The following is a 25,834-nucleotide window of genomic DNA, read 5'->3' on the forward strand; positions in this document are numbered from 1 at the left end:
TCCTGATTTTTTAAACAGTCCATGGAATAGGAAGGAAAAAAAATTTGTGAAACAAGTAACCCAGTGATAATGAAGATCTGTAACTCAAAACTAGTGACAATTTGGAATGTATCAAAATACTGTACACATCTAATTTAAGGATGGCTATAAATCTCAAATATCAGCAACCATTTTTAAATACAAATTACTTGTAATAGTTTTGCTATCTCTGCGAAGGTATTTTTAGTATTAAAAACAAATCCTCAAACTGTATTTTTGCATGATTTAAAGAGGTTCATCAAGTTAGATACATTAAAATGTATTTAAGGAAATTTGTTGGTTCTTACAAATGTACTGTATTCTTAGTTCTTCCTCACTCCTGTTATGAAACACAGAGATACTGACATCTAGTGGTAAATATCTAAGCAATTAATACATAAACAGTAACCAAAAGCATGAAGAATGCCAGAGCTAGAAGATACCTGAGAGGTTATTTAATCCAACCTACATTAGAAGCATGAATCTCTTCTATGTGGTATTTTGAAAACAAAACAACTCGCAAAAACAAATACACACAATGATTTATTTAGATGTTTCTTAAGGACTTAGCACAGAAAATCTGTACAAATGAGACAAATAAATACAAGCTTTTCCCTCTTTCCCCTCCCCCAAGTCACCACTCTAATAGCATACATGATTGAAACTCGTACAGTAGAAGAGTGCAAATAATGGGCATAATTCTTTCAATATTGTCCAATGTCATTGAGATTCTGATAATTATTTTAGGGGAAGATGCTACAATTGAAGAGTATTTCTTTTAAGGTTGATTGTACAGAATTGTGTGAATTGTACAGCAGAATGAATCCAAAGAGATTAGAACGCCAGGGCTGGAAGTCTTTTTACTGGCCATCTCCTCGGACCCCTCATCTCGGGAATGGGAGGACAGGAGCACAGAATTAACTGATTTGCCTTGGGTCACAAAGCTCTTAAATGGCAAAGCCAGGACTACAACTGTGGTGCTTCGAGTCCTGCTCCAGTCAGTGTTCTTTCCTGGTAGAACCAAGTTGCCTTTCCTTGAGGAATTCTAATCCAAAGCAGTCTCAGTTCACATTCTAGCAACATTAAGTTGTACCTTGCTTTATACATCAGACCGATAAAAAGTTTTTCAGGAATGATCTAGTTTTTATAAGCCAATTTGTATTTTTTTGTGTAGTAGAAAGGCTAGCTAAAGAAAGGAAACCCGTGTTAAGTCCTTTAAAAAAAGGATCACCTTTTAAAAAATTCAATCCCTAGCATCTGTTTAAGTTCCAAATTGTAGCTAGCCAAATAAGGTAAGAATTGTGCTGTGAAGATCATGTATGGATGTGTATTTCAAAGCTGAGGTAGGACTGTCACACAGGGATTCCACAAAATTATATGCCAGCTCTTTGCCAACAGAAGAGCAGGAGAAATTCTCAAGCATTAATTATGCTTTGGGGAAATACCTAATTCATCTTGGTGCCACACTACAGTGGTGACTGGGACAAACTGAAAAACAGATATGATAACATAGTGCAAAGATAAATTTGTCCACTCAAATCAGAGGGATTTCTCCCACCCCTCCAGACTATTATGTTCCATATTATCATAATATTTTAATTTTCAAATATGTACAATTTATAAAAATGATTGCAGTTGAGATATATCATACATATATGGATGGTTGCAGGAAATCAGCTTACTTGATCTTGGAATCCAAAATTCATAACTAATAAAGAAGTATTTTTAAAATGGAAAAATACCATTTTAAATATAATATAAAGAAAAATAATTTGTGAACAAAACAGACTATAAGTACTTTTGGGGAAGTTCAAGAAATAAAAAACACTTTTCAAAAAATAAAGAATGTTCACTGACTTGCAAACAATCTAAAAAAATTTTTCCTTAAGTTACAGTGTGGCCATCACTGTGCAAATTGAAATGGGGGTATTAAAACCATTAAATGATTTTCAAGTGAACATTAAGAAAATCAAAACAAAAAAATAGATCTGGCAAATTGATATAAAAAATATAATCTAGTGTACTGGCACCGAGTACAAAAGTGTCAGTAAGAGTTCATTACAAGATCATGATCATTAGGGTAAATACTTTCAACAATATTGACTTGTATAAAAATATAACCTACTGCTTAAATTTTATATAGGGACTTAATTCATACCACAAATACTGCTTTTAAATATGTAAGTACTCTATAATCTCTAATGACAGTAATAACTGCTGGTGTTTGTTCACCTTAGATCATGAGCTGAATGACATGCTGTGCAGTTTTAATTAAAATGGGCTCTAGTTAAATTCTCCTAAGTGTAAATCATGCAATTATCTCTCACCAAATGTCAGAACCAATATAACAGTCAATCCCCAGTATATCCCAAAGCATCCTGGGCTATCTTCTGAGCACCTTCTTGCAGCGTCCATGAATCAGCATCATTTTCTTGAAGGAGAGTAGAAGTGGTGATTACAGCTGGGTCAGTGGCATACCATGACTACTGAAATCAGTAACCATGGACATAGTTATTGGCCAAAATGTCTTCATTACCTGATACAATTCAGATTATAATTTTAGTCCAGTTTTATACCTAGGGTTAAAAAGTACTGCGCTTTCCTTTTGTGACGACTGGTCTTGCATACTCTACAAAATCATCTATAAGAACAGGCCATGCTCCTAAAAGAAAACCAAACAGTTTTTAAGGAATGTTTTCATACAAGAAGTTTTACAGGCCTACTATTTAAATGTCAAGAATTGAAGGCATCATGCATTAATGAATCTTATGATTAATAGAACCAACTAGCTGAAAGAAGCAGTATAGTATTGTGCATAGAAAGGTAATCTTGAAGGGAGCAAGATCCAGGTTCAAGTCCAGCCTCTGACACATGCTGACTGTGTGACTTTGGAGAAGTCACTTAACCTTTCAGTGATCTAGGCAACTCTCTGAAACTAAGCTACAGAGAAGGTGCTTGGTGGAGGGAGGACACGTATATTTATGGTGGAATGCTTTCCTCACTCCCCTCCATTGATCAAGGTCCAATTCATCTAGATTGTGTCTAATCTCATAATCTTTCTATTTTTCCTAAATGCAATACAAATTAGAATAAGGTATTTATTGTATAGTTACACTGAACATTACTTGATAAAAGTTTGCTGATGTCCCCCACCTCTTCTGTGAAGCCATTCCAGACCACTCTGGTCCAAGGTAAATTCTACTAACCCCTCTGGGTGGCTAAAGCATTTTCTGTCCTTTTCACACCCATTTGCTGCAATATGCTGTCTGACTGTTCTTTAGAGTACCTTTTCTCCCTGAGGAGACTGCAAGTTTCTAGGGAACAGGAACTATACCTTATACTTTATGTATTTTCCATAATGCCTCGCTCAAAATAGAGGACTTGAATTTTGTTTGTCTGATTTACAATACTATTAGGTGAATCAGAAAACAAGATCTTACATATAAAGTATGAGAAAATCTTAAAATGTCCTATCAGAGTAGAGCAGAATAAACATCCTAAGAATGAACCATTATGTTAAAATATTTTTTGTCACTATTTCAGACATTCAAATTTAGGCATATGATGGTGGGGGGGCAGTTAACAAAGCTTTTAAAGTTGAGGAAGAAAGTTAATTTCACAGTGGATTTATAAAATGTTAGAAGTATATCTCTGAAATCTCAACTTCTTTACCTTCTTCATCATAGTTAGACATATCATCTGCAATCATATTTCCAAAATCTAGTAGAAGGTTCCAAGTGTCCTTTGGAATTGATCTTTTGTGATGTTCCTAATACATAAAAATTAATGGTTATATTTAAGATGAATTATATAGTATCCCTATAAGAGCCCTTCCTGGTCTCTCTCCCTTCTTCTATATTTCTTGGTGACTCTGGATATCCTCCTGGTCCTTATAACATCTCACTTTGAATCGTTACTGTACATGTAGTGTCCTCTCCATGACACCGTGACATTCTTGAGTGGAGAGCCCACTGTCTTTCATACTTATATCCCCATCACTAAGTATACATCCTTGCATACATAAGGTACTTGATGTTTGTGGAATGGAAGCAAGGACAGCAAAGTTGTTGAGTTTTTACAACTTGGCACAGGCTTTTGGCAAACTGTATCTCTTTGAAAAGAAGACAAATCCTTTTGTCTCCAACTTAAAAATAGAAACATACATTGGTTTCCTTAGAAAGAAAGAGTAAAAAGAGAGCTGCTATTGTTCAATTTTTAGTGACAGAATGCTATGAAACTATTAATTTGTACAAAGACTACATGATAATGGTAAATAGAGCTTTAGCTTTACAAACAAATGATGAAAAGAATTCTTTTAATGGATCTGACAAAAAACAACAGTATCTGAATACATAATAGCTGGCATTTATATAGCATTTGAAGGTTTGCAAAGCACTTCACAAAAATTCTCATCTTTATCTTCATAAGAGCCCTTCAAGGGCTACCTTCAAGGTAGGTGCTATTATCATCATCCCAATTTTACAGATGAGGAAACTCAGACAAACAGAGATTAAGTGATTGCCCAGGGTCACACAACTAGTTAAGTGTCTGAGGCAGAATTTGAACTCAGGTCTTCCTGACTCCAAGCCTAGTGCTCTATCCACTGTGTCACTGGCTGACCAGAATAAAAACTTCAACATATAAGAACTAAGAAAAAGTATAACCAAAAAAAGATTTTACTAAAAAATGTGCAAAAATCAAGACTTTAGAGGGTACTTAAAACAAATCTGAAGGATCAGATCAAGATGGAGGCTGTAGTAGGGAAACTCTGGATCAGAACAACTCCCATATATCTGTCCTATGTTCTCTTCTTATAACCAGCTTAAAATCAGATGTGCCCCAAGTCTGGTTAGGTACATGAGTTTGTTTTTTTTTTCTAGACCACTGGATTCTCCAATATGCAATGGAATATTCTAGTGTTCCTAGTGCCCATGTCTGCAGTTGCCAAAAAGGTTAGACAACTGTTTTTAGAGGAAAGCACCATCCTTATAATCTACAGATTTGACTTAGGCATTTGAAGTGATGAAGGAGGCAGGGGGCATACTTACCAATAAAAACTTATTCCAAAGATCTAAAAATTTAAACCTTCCAGATAAGACTAAATTCCAATAGGCAACAGCCATTTCTAAATCTGCAAAAGACAAAAAAAAAAGCCAGTTAATACAAATTTCCTTTATTCAAAATCATTGTGCAGTACTAAAATTACTTTATTACAACAATGGTAGTAAGGTTTTTTTTTATAAACATTTCATATTTATCTGGCCTAGAAATATATGAACCTTGCCTGTAAGTGACTGAAAATTGTGCGTAATTAATTTCTGCAAAACTAGCATTTTAACGTCAGGAAACTCTTTTGAAAGGATGTGAATTCTTTTACAAAATGTGTACAATTACACCGAAAACCAAAACATTTGTAAGTCTCATTTTCATATAGCAAAGTTTTCTTTGTGCTGGGTATGCTTACATTGATATTTGATAATATTCATATGCATATAATTTATAAGAGTCAGTTTTTTTCTAAAGTAAATATCAAATAATTTCAGTAAAGAATTCACATGTGTTTTTCTAGACAAACCCACCATGATATACCAGGAACTCTGTTCAATACAAAGTAATGAAAGTATCATAATAAATAACACAAGGTAGAAAGGAGTTTCTATTTTACATCATAAAGCGGAAACTGTAAGAGCTAGGGTGTGAAACAAATAGTCCTCACTGTTAAGAGGAATATTCTAAAAATTGTGGGATATTCAAAGATAGATCCTAAAATTTCCCCCTGGATGGAAATATGCCATTACTTCATAACTTATAAATTGTAGGACTGAATTTTTTTTCATTTGAGACTGGGTTTTCCTTTCTGACGCAGGCCAGAAGGGCAACAGTGACTTGAGGTCTGATCCTATTGTGGATTGTCATGGAAGCTTTGACCTGCTCCATTTCTGTCCTAGGATGCTTCACCTCTTCTCAGGCAGCCTGGTGGCCCCCATTCCCAAGGGCTCATTAGACTGGTACCAGACTTACAGCAGACACCTGATCATCACTAGCCCTAACAGCTCTAAACTCCTGGATACTCAAGCTGGTGTCAGCCTCTCATTAGCAGGGATTATAGGTGTATCCTACCACACTTGGCTTTTAGACTGAGATCTTAAAAAAAACGTATCTTTACGTGGGAGATAAATGCTGAATCTTTTTGACTGACTTACATTATTCCCAGATCATGATATTCAGAAATAACTTACCTCAACTAGCTAATCTTTTTTTCTCATGGTGCGATTGAAAAAGTAGATAAGGAGATAGGAAACTTTTTATCTTTGTCAAGCTAACAATCCTTAACCATGTTGAGCACTGCTCACTACTTGAGAAATAAAAACTTTGTTAAAGGGTGTTTTCCTAGTTGTAGATCTACAAATGAGTATAAGGTAAATAATAATACAAAATACATAAGAATAAAGGCAATGTCACAGAATATCTCACCACCAGGCAACAAACTGCATTAATTTTCAAAGGATTCTCTTTGGTTTTTAGTCCCACTATAGAGTTTTATTCATTAATATTGATTAATAAATTTGAAGTTTACACTATTGAAGACTTCCAGGGTCAGTCCTTATAGAGAGCTGTTGAACTAAAAAACTATGATTCAAATTCTGATGTTTCAACTTTCTAGCCACTAAAAAGAAGGGTCCATAATATTATCCCTTGATCTTACATTGCCAGGCCTTCGAGTTTTAATCTGGAAGAGACAATTAAAATCAACATCATAACCAACTGAGAAGGACAGAACTGCTCTCTCAACCTTACCTATAGCACCCGTAGTACAATGCTAAGTAGATGCTTAGTCTGGTCCTGCTCCTAAGTCTACACTGCTTATCACTTGGGAAGAGCATTAATTGAAATCTACATTCAACTCTCCCAGCTGGAATTATCATAATGATATAAAGCACACATAGAGAGAAATGGAGGTTTACCTAGGGGGAAAAAGAAAAAAAATAAAGTTTCATGAAAAATGATGCTTAATTTGGATAATTTCTGGTCATTTTAACCCTTGACTGGATTAAAGGCCCTTGGAAGGAACTTGCTTTCTATGTTTGTATTACCAGTTGTTTGTAAAAGCAAATTTATCTTCAGTATTAATTTATATAAAAGAGCCAAGAGTATGTAAGAGTAGATTTATGTGAAATCCATTATTATGTTTGTAGGATAAGCAGCTTGCATGGGGCAATAAATAAGTTAAAGTTGTCTTAAAGCAAAATGAAGGAAGATGAGATAGGAAAATGAAAAGGAACAATCATTAGGAAAAGGAACAAACATATCATTATTGAGTACACCATGGGATTCATAGAATAAAATGGATGTTTGGAGCAGCTATATCTAAAGATTCCAGAGAGCATTAAACCAACAGAAGATAGGAAAAGATCCTTTAAAATACTCCGCTGGTCTATCAGCTTTATGTTAGTTATGTTATAGTTCAGGCAAAGAGAAGACAAAGTGCTCATCTTCAAAATGTTATCTTACCATTGCGACAACAGCAGTTGTTATGATCAAGATTCCATCATATTCCCCCCCCTTTTTTTTCTCAAAATATATTAATTTCAGGCTAAGATTCTTACAAAATTAAACAAATAGGAACTTAACTTGTGTAAATAATTTTATTCAGTTCACACACAATCATGTACAGACAAAAAATATAAAATACTGTACCACAGGTAAACTTAAGGAGAAAATGAAGAAGCAGGTAATAAATGTACAAAGTATTATGGTGGTCATTTTTTTCTATTGCCCACATTTTTTTCACATTTTTTAGAAAGAGATATTAGGTCCTTTTAACATCAATTATGACAGTAGAGGTTCTTTAAATTTTTTTTATATCACGGACGCCTCTGGCAGTCTGGTGAAGCCCAGAGATCTTTCTCAAAAATAAAATTTTTAAGTGCATAAAAAAAATACACAGAATTACAAAGGAAAACAATAATATTGAAATACAGTTACAAAAAAAATGTAAAACAAGTTCATAGACCCCAGGTTAAGAACTTTTACATTATAATATTTTTACATCCATGATTGTATTCCTCTACTTAATTTTTCAAAAGATGGTATTCTAAATAATGTTTCTGGGCAGTTATACATATCATATGTCCTCATCTTTTTTTTTTGGCAATCATATAATAATCACTCTTCTAACGTTTCAGGGGAAAAACCTTCTATATGGACATGCTGGTGAAAGCATGGAGAATAATTCAGAAAAAAAGGAAACTAGATTCAAATTCTGGTTCTGGTACTTCTGAGTTGTGTCACTTAGGGCAAGTCAGGTCACTTCTTTCAGTCTCAGTTTCCTCATTCATAAAATAAGGAAATTGGACTCACTGATCTCTAAGGTCATATTCAGTTTTAAGTCTATAATCCTGGATATTGTTTAAAAAAAATCAAAGAACAATTATTTTAAAAGGACATTGTACTTTATTAGTTATTTATTCTTTTGCTCCTTCATTCAAATGGCAAAATTAATAGTTTATCTTAGTGTCCCCAACAGTTAGTTCAGTACCAGGCATAGAGTAAGTACTTAATAAATGCTTGTTGAATTGAACTGAATTCTCTTTAGCAAGGTATTAATTTACTGTATAAAGACATTCTGGGTTTTTCTTTAATAAAGAAAATAAGTATCTTAGGCATTCTGACTGAAAGATTGTTTTTTCTTTTTAATCAAGCACATTTGACAAATGTATTTGAACATATTGCATGTATCCTCAAATGTATTTGAGGAAATTTAATTCTTTTATTAACTGCCAGAAAATGTGCCAACTTTTTTTTCCTAAACAATGCCTTCCTTGAGCAGACCTTAACATTTCCTTTTTCTTTCCACATAAGTCACAACATGATAGACAACTAAGAGTTGATGGCAATGATCTAATTAGCAGTCATAAATACTTTCTGTCTAATAAGACAGAATGCATTTAAGGCTTCTGGTAGTCTACAAACATGATTTTGAAGACTAGAATATAGTAATAAAAAGGATGATTCATAACAACCAAATGATAAATAGTTTAATTATAGGACAAAAAAAGCATTCCAAAATCATTTTCATAGACTACAAACTATTTTCTTGCCTAGAATGATAGTTTAACTGGCAGAAGTTTTATCACTAATAAACTGATTTCACTGGTAGGCTAATCTCAGTGGAGCTCATTTAGTTTCCTGACGTATCATTGTTTCATCTGATGGCAATGGAATAAAATAATATTTTTTGGGGAAAAAAAAGGTAGTGAATCCACATACCTATTTGAAGAATTTCAACAGAATTCTAGGTTTTGTACTCATTTATCAGTTCATCATGTAGTTTAATAATGACATTAATATTAGGCTCCAAATGACTTTTCCATCTAACCACCTTCACTAAGAAAATCATTAACTATCATAGGACTGGAATGGAATAAAACAGAGAATACTAACCAAATTTATTATATTCCTCTATTTCAAGTAATGTTAGGCACTGACTCAATGAAAGCTGACTGTCACAGAAATTACTTGAAAGAAATGAAACATTTATGTTAGAACTCTAAGGCACATAAATGAGCTTTTTCATAAAGGAAGCTATTTCTAAATCAAACTTTACTTTCCGGTCATTTTGCAATTAAGTGATGTTCCACATAAAACTACAGCAAACTAATGATTTTTAAAATCATTATATTATATATTTTATTTTAAACGAAATCTTTAATACTATTCTAAAAATAATGCACTAGCTTTTACTTTGAATTTATATAATTTTGTGTGTGTGTGTGTGTGTTAGCATTACAAAATGGCTTAAAGGGCACTTGTAAAGAGAAGATTTAACACAACATCCTTTAAGTAAAAAATATCCCAATTCCACTTAATCATTACCATCCTTGTCAACTCACAAATAATTCGTAAGACCAAAATTTCTTAAGAACGTTCAAGAAGACAAAATTTTGTCTTCTCCTGGGCATCAATTACTAAACATTTATCTTTGTGTGAAATTCAGAAATTTGCTAAATATGGAACACATAAAATCAAACTAGCAAAATCATAGTGAAATATTGCTGAAAGTCTGACAAAACAAAAATAAAGAAGTTCAAGGGTAAAATACAGCCTTTTAATCCACATAACTCTGTATCTTGGTGCAGTTATTATTGGACAAAACTGATTTAAATGTTTTTCCCCCTCAATATTACTGCCCTTCTCTCCACAATCACAGTTTCACAAGGACTGATATCAACCACCTTTCCATTATATGCAGCTCTTTTTAATTTTCTCTTCTCCATTCTCTTCCATTTTCCTCCTCCCATTCTTCCTTCCTTGCCTTTGTAAACCTTAGGCTTACGAAGGACATCCAAGGGTTTGGGTTTAAGAAGTTGCAGACCCACTGAACTTGTATTTCCTTTTCCCAAAACTAAGTTGGAACCAAAACAGACAAAAAGTCTGTATCACAGGGGCAGCTAAGTGGCACAGTGGATAAAGCACCGGCCTTGAAGTCAGGAGGACCTGAGCTCAAATTCAGCCTCAAACCAAACACTTGATGCTTACTAGCTGTGTGACCCTGGGTGAGTCACTTAACCCCAATTGTCTAAAAAAAAAAAAAAATTTTTTTTAATTAAAAAAAAAAGTCTATACAATCCATATCTGACCCATTTGTGTAATCAGCAAATTCTAAGCTCCAAAGCAGAGTCTATCTTTGGGATGAAATTTTATATTATGAAGAATACAATGCTTTGTACATAATAAGATTACTTACAATGCCAGAAGATCATAAAATAATAGCTTAATATTTTCAGTTACTCATCAAGATTGCACTATTTTTTTTACTTCCCCCCAAGTACCTAGCACCAGTGTTGTGCATACACTTAACATATTGTTAAACAAAGCACTAATTTATGAATATTTCATATTCTTAAATTTCTAAAAGTTTACCAGAACATGAAACTAACAGATTTACTAGAGTTTTCAGTTATTAAATATATGCAATTTATGCCACCCACGAGGTTCTGATAAAATATACTATGGCAATTCCCCTACAGAAGTAACTTTTGGACTTCATAAGCTGCAGTTCTATGAGTGATACTTAAGGTCCCTTTGAGCTCTAAACTATGCTTTCTGCTATTAGTAAGAGGAACCCAACTGAATGAAGGAATTAAAGAGGAATAGGACCCAGGCCCCATTTTATGCCCACAATTGATGGCCACAGCCCCCTTAGCTCAACTTTTTGAGGGCAGCCGTGAGAACTAGCAGGCAGGGGGCAAGGTTGAGACCTAAACCTCAATCAAGGGCATATGTCTGGAATTTGACTGACAAATTTCCATTAAAGTCCTATTCTGTTACCTCATCACAGCGTGGTGATAATCTTGAGTTCTTAAGGATTATGCGAATGGATCAAAACCTCTGAAGATTCTACCCTAGAAGGACAAAGTAGATCCCACAATAAACTGTGCATCTGTCACTAGCACACCTAGTTAAAACCTGAGAGATTCCTCACCAAAAGGTTGACTACTAGATGAGGATTTATCTCCATCTAAACAAAGCACAGGACCATAGATTTAGGTCTAGAAAGACCCCCAGAAGTCATCAAGTCCAATCTACTTACTTTGCAGAGAAGGAAACAGACGATATACTAAGTTGTGTGATCTATATTGGCTGAGGAAGTACCCTCAATGAAATTAAGTATCTTTGTAGGGTTATAGTACAACTGATGAGAGGCAGCATAGCAGTATAATGAAGAGTGGTTGACTCTAAGCCTATGGGAACCAGGGTTCTAATGTCTAGTTTAGTACCAATTAGTTATAGTGTCAAATTACAACCTATCTGGGCCTGCTCTCTCAGCTGTAAAAATGAGGGTTATCATGCTGGACCATTTTCCCTATTCTGTTACTATGCACTTATTTGAGTTTTTAAATTATTTAATCAAAATTCTGGACTGAATTATTGTCTAGAAGGAAGAAGTGAGGGAAGGGTTTGAGACATGAGCAGTAACTTAACATAGGACAGTGATCACTGCCAGTAACTGAAAGTAGGGTTGCAGTGCTGTATACTGACCCAAAGGAGACTGTCCTCTCAGTTCAGCCAATAAGAGCTATTCTATGGAATGGCCACCCAGTAGTAGTGGGTCAGAACCCAAGCAGGAAGAGACCTTGTACTAAGAAGTTTGGGAGAAGCCAGACTCAGGCAGGGGGTAACAGAAACCAATCTTTATTGTTAAGGGCCACAGGGGCCAATGTAAGTTGAAATCATGAAATGGAAGAATCAATTTCACACATACACCCCCACTGCCCACGTGCAATCATCTGTTAAAATCTTTGATAGGACAGAAAGGATGAATGTAAGCGCGAGGAAGGAGAGCAAAAGGGACAGACAGAAAAAAGGAGAACTAGATTTTCCAGGCTAGAGCATAAAAATCTACAAGGAGAAATAAGGTCTGAAGCCCAGAAGCAGCTAATTTGGAAGGCTGCATAGGGAAGAAGCTCTTTTATTGAAGGATGCCAGTGAATAGGAACATTGTTTCCCCAAGGCATGGCCAGTAAGTCTTGGTAAGACAAGCAACTGTCAAGTGAGGTACAGTAAACCAGGAAGGCCATAAGACATGGCAAGATGAGGGGAAGAACAGGGAGTAGAGAAAGGGAAGCAAGATGGTAGAAAAGTATCTGACAGGAACACTTGCTCCCTAAGACCTAGAAATAAAAGTTAAGAAAGCAGATTTCAACAGACTAAATTGCCAGAACAGCCTTGCCAAGCAAATCTACCACCCAGAGACTTAGAAATAAGATTTTTTGGCAGGAAAGGGTCAATCAGGAAGAAAAGGGAACAAGGAATATTACGAGTTTAAAAAAAACTAAGGCCAACCCTCAAACTGGTGGTTGGTGTTATAGAAGATATGATTTTGGGGAGGAGGGAAAAAGAGGAAAATGAAAATAAAACACTCTACCTGACTTTCCTTTTAATTATCAGGAAGGACAGTTCTAACAGACTTAATTTTATATCCTCATGAAGGAATAAATAAAGGAAGACTTAGTTGCTTACACAGCTACAGAAAAATGAAGAACTCAAACTGGAGAAAATAGCCCCTCCCCCACCTAAGGTGAGCAACTGTGGAGCTTCAGGGAAGCCTCATCTATGGAAGATGTGTCAGATGCCAGCAAAACTCTGGAGTGACCTGAACCAGAGTAAAATGTCAAGAATAAATGAAAATACAATACAATATAATGTTAATTTGTGGTTTTCTAAGTCAATATATTTCCCTTAGGAATTCGCTTCCATTTGAGTGTGACACCACTGACCTCTGGCACTGAGAGTTGTTCATAAGTAGAGATTTGGAACTGGAAGGAACATTAAAAAATGAGTTAATATAACTACTTCATTTTAAAGATGAGGAAACTGAGACACTGGGAGGTTAAGGCACCTACCCAAAGCTGTAGAGATAGTAAGCGATAGAACTGGGAATTTGAATCCAGGTTCTCTGATTCCCAGTCCAACACTCTTTCTACTGAACAAATACAATCACGGGCCCATATGTTTCACAGAGGCACCTAATCTACAGGGAGTTGCTTAAAAATACAAACACATATTATTATATCAGGCTGAAATGTCTTCATTTTCTAGTGTATGCTAAAATACATGCTTTTCTCTTCCCAAGAGAGTTTATTTTAGGGGTACAGCTTAAAATTTGGGTGGATAAACAGAGTACTTAACAATTTGTTAAGGAAATAGGATAACATTATATGCTACATAATAAATGACCTCTGGGCCAAGTACACATAAAAAAGTGGATATCACAGTGTCAAAAAAGAACATTAAAGGGACAGAAAGGAAGACAGGGGAAGGGGAGGGCAGTACTAAGGTCCCTGAGGGAAGAACTGGATGACAGTTCTAAAGCAGGGACAGAGCTACCAGCAACCGGCTACCAGGATACTGGGGTAGGTTAATTTAATGCTTCTGTTCTTCCATACAGATATGGTATTACAAGAAATATTTTAAAACAAATATATTATTCAATGTTTCAAAGCATCTCCATAGGAATGAAAAATTCCTACAAGCCAAATTATTCCTCATCTATAGACATTACAAGAACTCAATCCAACAAGGGTCCAGTTGTCAGTTTTTGCAGTCCTCTTCTTCACAGCCACCTTTATTGCCCCCTCTAACATTTTCTGGAATATGCACTTATTGTGTTTTTTTATCCCTCTCTGGGTGATATGCTGATGTTCCTTATATATATATATATATTATCTGGCTAGTAGGCTAGGGAGACACCTGCAGATATATCCATGGTCAGAAAGGCTAGCATTCAAATCTTTTCTTCACCTAAGATATAACTTAGCGGAGGCAGACACAAAAGAGGGGAGGGGAACCCAGTTTGACTCCAGTTTTTTCTTCTTATTTCCAAAGAATAGCAGTCTTTCCAGTACTGACAGTGAGCTGTTACTCCCCTTTGTTTCTGTAGATTCTTGTTAAAATAATCAAGTCATCCTTTGAAGTCAAGCCAAGTAAAAAAATTATAATCTTCTTCCCAAAGAAAATAAGCCATAATCTTCTTCCCTTAGGGGTCCCATGAATTTGTTTATGTGACCTCAGCTGGCTTTCAAGAATTCTAATGAAGAAGAATACTGTGCTGTTAAAATTTTAATAAATATGAAATCTGCAAGACCCCTTGCTTTTAGAGCTCTAGCTGCTGTATTTTAACATAATTCACATGACTCTCAGCTTTGCTCACCCGCTTTCCCTGGTTAGGGAAAAAGACATCCATACTTCCCCAATTGTTCTCCCACAGGAGTCAACGATACTTCCAGCTTTTCATTTTTTAAGTGGATCGACTCAAGTGGTTTCCTTTAAAGGACCCTCTTGCTGAGGCCTGGCTGTGCTCCTGACGTGTCAGGCACGAGATCTGCAAGGCAGTGGCATGCAGGGTAAAAAAAGCTCTTTGGGATGTGACGGAGCAGCCTAAAGGAAACGGGAACGCTGACAACAGACTCACTGCAGTTCAAGAACATGAACAATTAAAAACCAAAAGAGCAATTCCAAAATATATGGGTGAAAAACAAGAAGGAGAAAAGGAAGAAAATTGAAAATCACCTTTGAAGTGGTTAGATAACAGGCAATTCGACACTTCTTTAATTGTAAGGCATTACAAACACCCTAACATATTTATAGCTCTACTTGACTCCAATGCAAAAGCAGAACATATGTGGTATTTACATGAAAATTGTAGGTAGGGGAGATGGAGAGCCTAGGATTGTCTGTGTGGTAGGCTACATTCTCTTTATTTTTCAAACCACTGTCTTATTTCCTCAAGTTTTATCAGCATCTTAGAAGTTTAGAAATACTTATGAATTCAAAACACTTTTTCTTAGTTTCTACTCTCTAACAAACCATAAAATGCTTTTAGGTTTGTAACTAAGACCTTATTGAGACAAACAAAAAAAAGTCACTGTAATTTTAGCTTAAGTTGTGGGTCAACGTGGGTTGCTAGATATTTAAAGATATGCTAAAGTACCTTACTATCTAGAAAAGGAAAAAAAAACCCAAAATGTCAATTCTTCAATAAATAATGTCATTCATATTCTTAAAGCTATCTGGACTACTAAGGCAACTCCACAAAAACATGGAAACACTCAAATGTAGCTTGATTTAGACTTAGCCTGAAGCATTGCATTCACACTGGACAAGATTTTAATATACTGCTGTTACTGTCAATATTAAAGTTATGGAGTTTAGTTAATCTCAGTAATAGCCAAAAGTAGCTAAGAACTGACACTATAAAAAGGAGTAAAACCTGTTTTAAACACCAGATAGATATTAAATAACATTAAGTGCTACCACCTTAACATATTGGATGTGGTCAATATTAACATACTATGGTGCTGTCATGCAAGGATATAGAGACATCTTAAGTTTATGTATATCACAATGCATTTTACACAACAAAATTTGTTCAAAGTTCTCCAAAATCTCTGAGAATATTTGAAAAGTCAAAAGATATCATCAATACACTTGTCAAAGTACATCCTATCCCAGCCTACTCTATCAAGTAACATTTTAAAGAAAAAGATAAAAATCCAGAGAAGTTTCTAGTATTACTATCAGCAATACTGAAGGTACATTGATCATGCCCACTATAACACCACTAGAAATCTGACAAAGCATTATACATTTGGCATTTATTATACTCACCTAAACCTTTTTGTCCAGGGTTCTTAGCAAAGTTAAAGGTAAACTGATAAAAATCTTTGAATTTTATTGCATCCTTTAGCTCTTGTTCTATTCTTGGTAAAAGAGCTTTTAATTTTTCTGTAGTATCACACCTATTGTAAAAAAGTTAATCAGTGAATACTATTTTTAATAGAAAAGTTTTATAAAACACATTTATTAACAGTATTGTATTAGTACAATAGAGTTTGGCTCCAAAAGTTAACATTCAATAAAATTACTGATAAAATATAATTTATCTTCTTCCCAATGAGATAATATTTAAGGACCTTTAAGCAGAAATCATAGTGAAATACAATAAAACTTGAGTTTTTTAAATCCATAACAAAGAAAATTGTCACATCTCACATTTTTTCAGCAATCTCATTTCACTGGAAAATAGTTTTTAAAAATGAGAAAGAACTTTTAAGAAGTCTTTGAGGAATGGAACTGCTGTTACAAAATCCACAAATGAATGAAAAAGCATTTTATTAAGCACTCCTTATGTATGTGCCAAGCATATACTAAAGTCTATTCAGAGCCTCCTGGCTTCCCTTACTGCCTACTTATTTTTGTTACATAAACAAATTAAAAACCTTTGTCAATTGCTTTCTCAGATAATAAAAGAACAGAAACAGCATCTTAGAAGTGGGGCAAACAACACCTATACAACTCATTAGGTCCCAAGGGCATCAGCTCCTGATAGTACAGCATGATAACTGAAGTTCTTAATGACTGAATTAAGCTATCAAGAAAAGGTTAAATTCTGTTCAGCATATAATCCCAAAAGGCTGGGAAACATGTCAGACAATTTAGTAAGCTTTTCATCCCAAACGGACATGGCAAAGTATTGATGCTTAAATGGCTAAAGGTCCATTATCTGAAAAATCACCTTATACAAAACACTTCATTCCTGAACTAAGTCCAACAATTACTTTTCTAATAGTAGCTTCAGGGAGAGCTTTCCACAACAGCAAACTAAAAATAATAATAAAAATTATTTCTAAAAAGTATCATTATCATTACAAATCACTGTTGGGATGAACAGATCAGAAACTAATAATAAGATAGTTCTCTAATAAGTCTCTTTTGCTCTGTACCTAAATATCTTTCATATGTATGTTATTGAGATATAAAGTGTCCCATTATAATGATTAATATTTCTTAAGCATCCACCAAGAATATGGCACATTACGGAACTGAAGAATCACATTCCAAATATTTATGCTTTCTCTCTGTTTCAAGAGAATTCTTTTATTTCAAAAGTTACAAAGCTTCCTTCTGCTGTCTAGTTCAAGGATTTCAAACCAATTCTCCCAAAACAATATTTTTTCCTGTAAGAGGGTCAAAACTTATAATCAAATAGGTTAGCATTTCCATTACCACAAGTTAGCATTTCCACTGCCAAATGAAATACAAGATAGTTATATAATTTCACCTATTTTCATTAGTATCAAAAAATCTGCATGAGAACATAAGAAAATCTTAAATATTAAATGTAAGCAATCCCTGCCCCCATCTTTATAACTCTGAAGTATTAAGGGATGCTTAGATTAAAAGACTGTAATTCAATGGTACAAAGTACCATTCTAGTTAACAGATTAGTGAAATGTATTTTTGTAAATTTTATCTTAATGTAAAATAATATAATTTTAATAAAGTAAAATAATAGTGAATAGTAGAAAAAGAAAGTATTCTACAATGTTGGTTTTGAGGATTCAAAGTTAGGAGAAGAAAAAAGTAGATGTGAATAAGTGATTTAAGGAGTAAAGAACGGCTAATCTGAACAAAAAGCTGCATTGGTTTGGTGAAAAGGATTCAGCAGAGAACTGGGTTTGAAACTCATTTCTAACATTTACGAGCTATATGACCACAGGAAAATCACTTCTCTGAATTTAGGTTTCCTCATACATAAATGGAAACTTATAGGTATTCACAGTCTCTCTCTCCCATGGTTATAGTGAGATTCTCATTTCAATTTCTATCTTTCTTTTTTTGGAAGCAACTGGGGTTAAGTGACTTGCCCAGGGTCACAAAGCTACTTAGTGTCTGAGGCTGCATTTGCACTCAGGTTCTCCTGACTCCAGGGCCAGTGCTCTATCCAGTCATCTAGCTGCCCCTCATCTGAATTTTACTCTGTAAACTTTAGAAAACAATACATAAATATCAACGATTATTCATGAGAAACAGCATAATCTAATAGCTAGAAAGTTGGTCTCAGTCTGTAAGACCCAGCTAGCTAGCATCAGTCTAGCCTCTGCCATTCTGCACTGGCCATGACCTTGGAAGTCACTTAACCTCTCCCCAGGTAACTCTAAAACCATATAAGTCCTGATGTTCATTGGAAGAGGACATTTCTCTTTACCAGGAGTTCCCTATACCAATGAAGTCACAAGTTCAGACCAAAAAACAAAAACAAAACCAAAAACACCTGACACGTACATATAATACCAGTAGAAATGAAAGGGAAACCCATTAAGTCACTTAGAAGAGATCAATCAATACAGGAAGACACAAAGAGACCCCAGGAATGATAAAAGAACTTGATGTCCATGGGCATCATCAAAAAAAAAAAATGAAAAAGAATAGTGAAGGTATATCATGAAAAGCCAAGCAAAATAAGACAGCAATTCTGCATTGTAGAGGTCATCCATTTACTCACCCCAGCTCTGTCATGCCGTCCATGAATTCCTTTTTACTGAATTCACATTGAGTGGCTGCCCTAAATTTCCATGCTATGACAAGAACACTGATATGGGCAGGATCTAGGCCTAAATCATCACAAAACTGCTGAATTCCGTCAATACCAATTTTATTCTCATCTTGTGGGTCTGTATTTAAAATTACAAAACAGAAGAATTATATCATCATAAACTGTTACCATAAAAGAATAAAAAGTCTAATGGTGCTTTGAATCCCATAGCTATAGCCACAGTTTGTCACATACAGGAAACAACAAACCTCACAACAATGCTAAGTCAAAAACAACTTTTACTTAATAAAATAATAACTATGGGTCTAGATGAGTAGAATCTTTTTTTAAAGTATTACATTGTCTTTGAAGAACAAAAGAGGGAAATAGAACAAATTAATTTCTATAGAATAAGACAAAAATAGCAAAGGTGACAAAAGAGCTACCTTGCCAATAGGACATAAGCATTACTAACAACAAAGCATAATTAAGGTACATAATAACATACTAATTATTATTTCTATAACAATGACTAAGAAAACTTCATTCAAATGCCACTATATCAAATACATTCTTCATTTAAATTTTTTTATAGGTCTGAACTTAATAGTTCAGATAATTTTTTTTCTTATTTCCAATTTGGAAATAAAATTAAAGATCAGTTTGCTTATTCACTGTATGAAAACTAAAAATGAGTTTGATTTTCTTGGTAATTAGAAATAATATTGTGTAGTAACTATCACACAGTATCAGTGAAAGCAGTTTGGCATGACTAAATCAAATTAGGTTTAGTATCTTCATGAAATATATTATTTATGACATAATCTGATATTATAATACAAGTTTATAATTTTGTTAGTAGTAGGAACTAAAGTTGGAAGAAAAAACGATAGAAATTCATTATCAATTGTTCAGGGACAAGACAAAACCTGTGCCATCAAACACAAACACTATATATACAGAGTAAAAATTCTTGTCAATATTTATGTATCTAATGACAATTCAGCAGAGACTAATAAATAGCTTTCCAAAACTTATTTATGTGTAGATTTGTTGTGTTGTAACGGGGTAGTACATGTTGCTTTTTTTAAAGGCAAAATTTTATTTTGGTCATTTAACTATGTTCTGGTTTACTTAGTTATGAAACCTGTGTTATTGCTAATGGCATAAATTTAATTATTATATTATAATTTCCTAAAACTTCAATCTTCCATATGTAGAAGGATATGTAAATACAACTATCCAAGATGAGCCAAACATGCGCACATGCATACACACACACACACACACACACATATATATACAGAGTATACACCTCAAAACATATGTGAAGTCACTATAATGATGCCCTGACCTCACAAAACACCATATCTGACTTTGCATATCTTTAGAGAAATGGAAAAATTGGGCCAACATGCTACCCAAGCAATGAAATAATTTTAGAAAAATGGTGACTAACAATATTTGATGAAACTTTAAAGTGGCTTAATTGCAGTGACATTTCTTCTACCTAATTATGTTTTTGAATTTTTTTTTGTATAAGACTCAATATTTGTGAATATACACACTTGGATTTACAGTGTCTTCTGGTTTAAGAATATTTAAAGGAGGGTTAGGGAGTTTAAATTAAAATGCTATTAAAATATAAAGACTTATTATTTGTACTCATTGAAAAATATTTGAAAGGCATATTTGAAAATATTTTGATTTTGATTATTTGATCAAATATTTGAAAAAATATTTGAAAGCCTTTAAAAAGTCAGTTCAATAATTATGTAAAAGTAATTCCAAAAAGCATTTAAAACTATTTTTATGTTTCAGAGCTTCATTACATATAAACTTGTGATTCTATCACAGAATGTTTTTAAACTAAGTATTTTTTTAAAAGGCTATATACATGCTATACTCAGTATTTTTAATCATATGCACAAAGGCTAAGCAAACCCCCCCCCCCATGAAATCCATGGCAATAAACAAACAGGAATTTTACTTAACAATATTTTAGTCTTAGATGCTACCAATAAACCTTAGGATAGATATGGCAATTTATACGGATTTTGGAAATCTCTGTTTTTGTGAAAATATAATAAAATCTTTTAAGCTATTAAGTCAATAAGAAAAGTAACTGCTCTGGTCTAAAAACTAGTTCTAACAATCTAAAACAAAATTGTTTTAGTTTGGGAAATACAAGATTAAGCAAGAGAACAATTTACACAATTATCACAATGTAAAGGAAAACAAATTTGAAAGATTTCAGAACTGATTCAATGGCCAGTCATGACTTCAGAGGCTGGATGATGAGGCTTGGCAGAAATGAAATGGAGGACAAGTGGAACCTGACACATACATTCTCAGGTTTGATCAATGTGTTGATTTGTTTTGCACTTGCCTATATTAATCTGTTACAAGAGAGTGCTTCTGTGGGGGGTGAGGGTGGAAAGATGTCTGCGGAGTTAGTAGACAGTAACAGATACACACACAAAAGAAACATATATAAAACACAAAAAAATATACCTCTGAAAGCAAAAAAAGTTCAAAATGGGACACAAACAGAGCAATTTTTGTACTGCCATGTTTAAGATGCACTTTAAAAACCATGTAACAGATTACAATTTCATATACAATTGTCTTTCATTCTTTGTATACTGAACTTTTCATCTTAGATGATTTTTGTTAGAATTTAAAATAAAATATTAAGAAACACCCCCCCCCATGAAATCCATGGCAATAAAAACAAACAGGAATTTTACTTAACAATATTTTAGTCTTAGATGCTACCAATAAACCTTAGGATAGATATGGCAATTTATACGGATTTTGGAAATCTCTGTTTTTGTGAAAATATAATAAAATCTTTCAAGCTATTAAAAACTACCTCCAAGGAGAGGCATGGATATTGACTGTTATATTCATAACCACATTTAGGTTGGGAAACTTTATTCAAAAACATTGATTGATTTTTAAAGTATTAAAAAAAAAAGCAAAAAAAAAATCAACCACAGACTCCTTATAACCTCAAATCACTTCTTTTCAAAGAGGCTTTGTCCAAAGATTCAAACAATAGCTAGTACTAATGTTGAGAACTCTAACAGGTAAGTTGGAAACAATGTCGCATTCTTAATTCTGAATTAGTTTTTTGACTTGGCCTTCGAATTCCAAAAAAAAAAAAAAAAAAAAAAAAAAATATATATATATATATATATATATTTAACAGGAAATGAAGAAAAAAACACTGTCATAATTAGAAAAAAATTTATTTCAAATTCCATCAGAATTTCCCTAAAATTAAGTCAACAGATCAATTCAAAGTTGGGAAGCTCAAATGAGATAGAACATAAAAAAGCTCTCTGCAAACCTTAAAGCACTATGTAACTTCTTGTGGTTGACGATGATGATAAAATGCCTTATCTTCTGTTGCATTTGCCTTGAAAATAAGAGGCAGGAGGGAAAATCCCTCTACTTTAATGAACTGTTTTAGTAGTTGTTGGCTTAACTAAATTGGGTTTTGCAAATTGAATGTTAAGAGATAATGGGATTTGCACCTTAAGGAATTGTTTTACATAGTATCATATACTATATCCTAAAAAACATTATATCCTTTAAATAAGAGATGTTAAATGTTAGCAATGTTTATACAAATGTTTTAAAAGCCATCCTTACCTTTATACCTGTTATACAATTGTTCTAACTTCTTTTTGTCTACTGAATTTTTCATGGATTCTTTGTAGTACAAGTCTGGGTTCTGGAAGTAGTTGTCAGTTGCCACTTCTAGTTTCCACTCATTCTGCATTAAACAGTATATAGCAGTCTTTTCACCAGCCTGGGTAAATGTCATAAACTGGCGGATCTTGTCCTTCTGAGATGATTTAAACTTATGCTTTGGGATGCAAAAGAAGCAGGAAAGCCAATGAAGCTAATCCAGAAGTTTGTTTCAGCATTCTATTACTAATGCCTATATTTTAAGTGGATTTATTTTTCTTGTATGGTGACCCAACTTTCACTTCAGAATTACAGGAAGACAAAGCCTTGTTCTTCATCAGTTAAAAAGACTGCACATTCTTCTGAAAATTGAAATGACAGCATCTATATAGTAACAAATATGTAAAATCTACCTCTTAAAATTACTGTTATCAAGAATTTTATCAAAATTATTTTTATCAATAACAAATTTTTTTCACATAATATATTTTGATCTTCATACATTTCATTTTCAATTAAGCACAGTTACTTTTAAAAACTCTGTAAAACACGCTGATCAGAAAGCTGACATTCTTAAGTTAGTACAGGTATGTACAAATTTTTCCTAAAGAATAATATCAAGCTTCCGGTTTAAAAATATTACTGTACTTTCTTAGTCTAAAAAAAAATCACTAACTGTTACAGCTGTCTTAAATAGGAATTAATGAAAAAGAAATTTTAAAGCACAAAGATATCTTTCTAAATAGGTTTTTAAAACCCAAACGCCTAGTGAAAGTGGGCCTAGAAGGAACTTATGCTATGGATAGTTTAAAAAAAAATACTAATCAAACAACAATAGAGCCAAGAAGACCAGGGCCTTTAAGCCTAAGTAAACAAAAAAGTTAAGTTCTTCAACTCCATAGAATTACATTAAAACACTATATAAATACTCCTAGATTTTTTTTATATAGTTAAGTTTATAACCATTTAAAATCATGCTGATATGGCATATTTAGGAGTAAGGGGGGAAAAAAGCTCACTGACCCCTGAAGTTCATTCAGGAATGGCTACGTTGCTCAAGAACATGAAATGTGATCAGTGAATCTGTTTACTGCACTAGTGTAATGAATAAGCATTAAGCTGCTCCTTTCAGATATTTCCTCCGGATTTTAAAAATATTAAGACATTTAAAGTTATATATGTCAGCTAATATAAAGCAGACATTTAGAAACATTTTTTTAAAATTGCAAGCAGCCCATTTCCCACAATAATGTTTTATCACTCTACTGAATTTTAGACTCAAACTCAAGGGACAAGGCCCTGCTACCTACCACCTATATGACCTTAATGAAGTCATTTCTCTTCTAAGCCTCAGTGCTCTTCATCTCTAAAATGAGGAAGGTGGTGTAGATGACTGACCTTTAAGGTTTCCCTTCCATGGCTAAATCTGTGATGCTAAGATAGGAGAGAGCACAAAATTCTTGAAAATAGTCAATAGATTTTAAAATAGTCAATAGATTTGATCCTGAAAACAGAACTACATAACCTTGTCCAGTCCACGTTAACTTGTCTGTACATCAAAACTTTCCATGAAAAGAATGCAAGATATTGTCTTTAGTATAAGTACTTAAAATAGTCTAAGCCACTTAAGTAAAATAGGACATCATTGAAAATTCTCTCTTAGGCTTAATTACACAGTTCAGCAAATTGAACAACTAAACTGAACAAATCCAACAACCTGTTGGATAATTTTCATTGAAGTGATTATTCTTTTAGTCAAATGCACTGCCTCAAAAAATACAATATGTAACCCAAAAGGAGTGTGTCATCATTTATTTCTTTAGATATCACAGGCATAAATCACTTCAAGTATAGTCTATAAATGAAAAATCCTGATTTATAGAAAAGATAAATGGAGAAAGACTATAGGCTTTACAAAAGGTTCACAAGATTTTTAAATAGCAAAATTTCTGTTTCACAATGACCTGACTTAAAATGATCCATTTCATATACTTTTCATTCATTTCACATAACTTTTCATAATGAAATCCATTTGCAATAAAAGGAGGTACACACTAAAAAAAAATCTCAGTGTGCAACCTTTGGAAACCAATGGTTTAACGCCATTTAAATCACTTTACTTCCCTTTAACACTTTATCTAGGCTTTTCAGTTGTGCTATCGCCCAGAAAATGGTTCAAAATTACTATCTATTTGTACATCAGCTTCTTTTCTTTTTAATCAAAAGGCATCAGATTTCCCCCATTCCTATAGAGCACTGATTTAACAAATTTGGAGCGTGGAGGCAAGGATAAGCCAAGGGGGCCAAGGATTTTTTTTCTTACTTTTTAGATGGTCCTTAAGAGATCTAAAGCCCTTTATAAATTCTAAAATGTTCTAACTGCAATAAATAAAAAGTATTTAAATGAGCTAACAAGTATATGGGGAGGAAGGGAAGGGCAGAACTAAGCAGATGCAATACAATTTACAATTGGAGAGGGGTGAGAGCCACCAGATACTTTCGCTAATATATACACATATTTTATATACACATACATATATGTACATATATACATGCATACACACATACAGTATTCTATCCATATATACTACATAACCTACTATATCTTCCATAATTTTCTCCACCCTCCCTTTAAAACTAACATGTTTAAAATACACACACACACCCCAAGGCAGCAGCCCCCCCAGTGCACTCACCTCCGCGCCAAGTACAACCCTCCAACCCCACAAATAGGAGACTTAGCAAACGCCGTAGCCCCCGGGCACTTCGAATTTCTCGTAAAGGCTCCGCATCTCGCCCCTCTGAGCCCGAGAGCAAGGAGACCCCGCGAGGGAGGGGCGGGGGAGCTGTCCAACCAGCCCGGGGGGAAAACCGAAGGCCAAAAAAGGCTAAGGCAGCGGCCGGTGTCAGGTCTCACTTCTCCAGCCCGGAGGGGCCCCCTCCCTCCTCGCCCCTCCCCTCCGCCCAGCCGAGCGCCCCCCCCCTCCCGATGACCTTCCCTCCTCTCCTCCGCTCTCCTCACCGCTCCCAACGGCAACCCCAGCTCCACCCTCGCCTCGATCTCCCGAAGGAAGGGAAAGCAGGGAGATAACAGATAAGGTGCGAGGAGATCCGCAGTAGGGGGCGACGCGGGGTCCACCTACCATTTTAACATCAGCGCTCAGCCCCAACATCTCCGCCCAGCTATTCGCCGCTAGCGCCTTCCGCGCAGGCGTAGCCTCCCCTCCACCCCGCCCCTCC

General features: G+C 34.4%; 1 protein-coding gene across 5 annotated transcripts; it reads right to left on the minus strand.

Annotated features, from left to right (window-relative positions):
- Positions 1 to 548: 548 nt before the first annotated feature.
- DCUN1D2 (defective in cullin neddylation 1 domain containing 2) lies at positions 549 to 25,834 on the minus strand. Of its 5 annotated transcripts, XM_020965179.2 has the most exons (8): positions 25,738 to 25,834; positions 22,556 to 22,772; positions 18,866 to 19,034; positions 16,189 to 16,319; positions 5,067 to 5,149; positions 3,691 to 3,787; positions 2,595 to 2,680; positions 549 to 2,504 (listed from the first exon to the last, which is right to left on the minus strand). In XM_020965179.2, the coding sequence occupies exons 1-7, from the start codon at positions 25,765 to 25,767 to the stop codon at positions 2,601 to 2,603; spliced, it is 807 nt and encodes a 268-aa protein (XP_020820838.1). In that variant the 5' UTR covers positions 25,768 to 25,834; the 3' UTR covers positions 549 to 2,504; positions 2,595 to 2,600. The 5 variants fall into 5 exon arrangements, with proteins under 5 accessions (XP_020820838.1, XP_020820837.1, XP_020820842.1 ...); XM_020965178.2 differs by having other exon boundaries at positions 549 to 2,680; positions 25,738 to 25,832; XM_020965183.2 differs by having other exon boundaries at positions 549 to 2,680; positions 22,556 to 22,956; positions 25,738 to 25,810.

This window comes from Phascolarctos cinereus, unplaced genomic scaffold (assembly GCF_003287225.1).
Source record: "Phascolarctos cinereus isolate Bilbo 61053 unplaced genomic scaffold, phaCin_HiC Scaffold_7;HRSCAF=346, whole genome shotgun sequence".
Lineage (NCBI taxonomy): Eukaryota > Metazoa > Chordata > Mammalia > Diprotodontia > Phascolarctidae > Phascolarctos > Phascolarctos cinereus.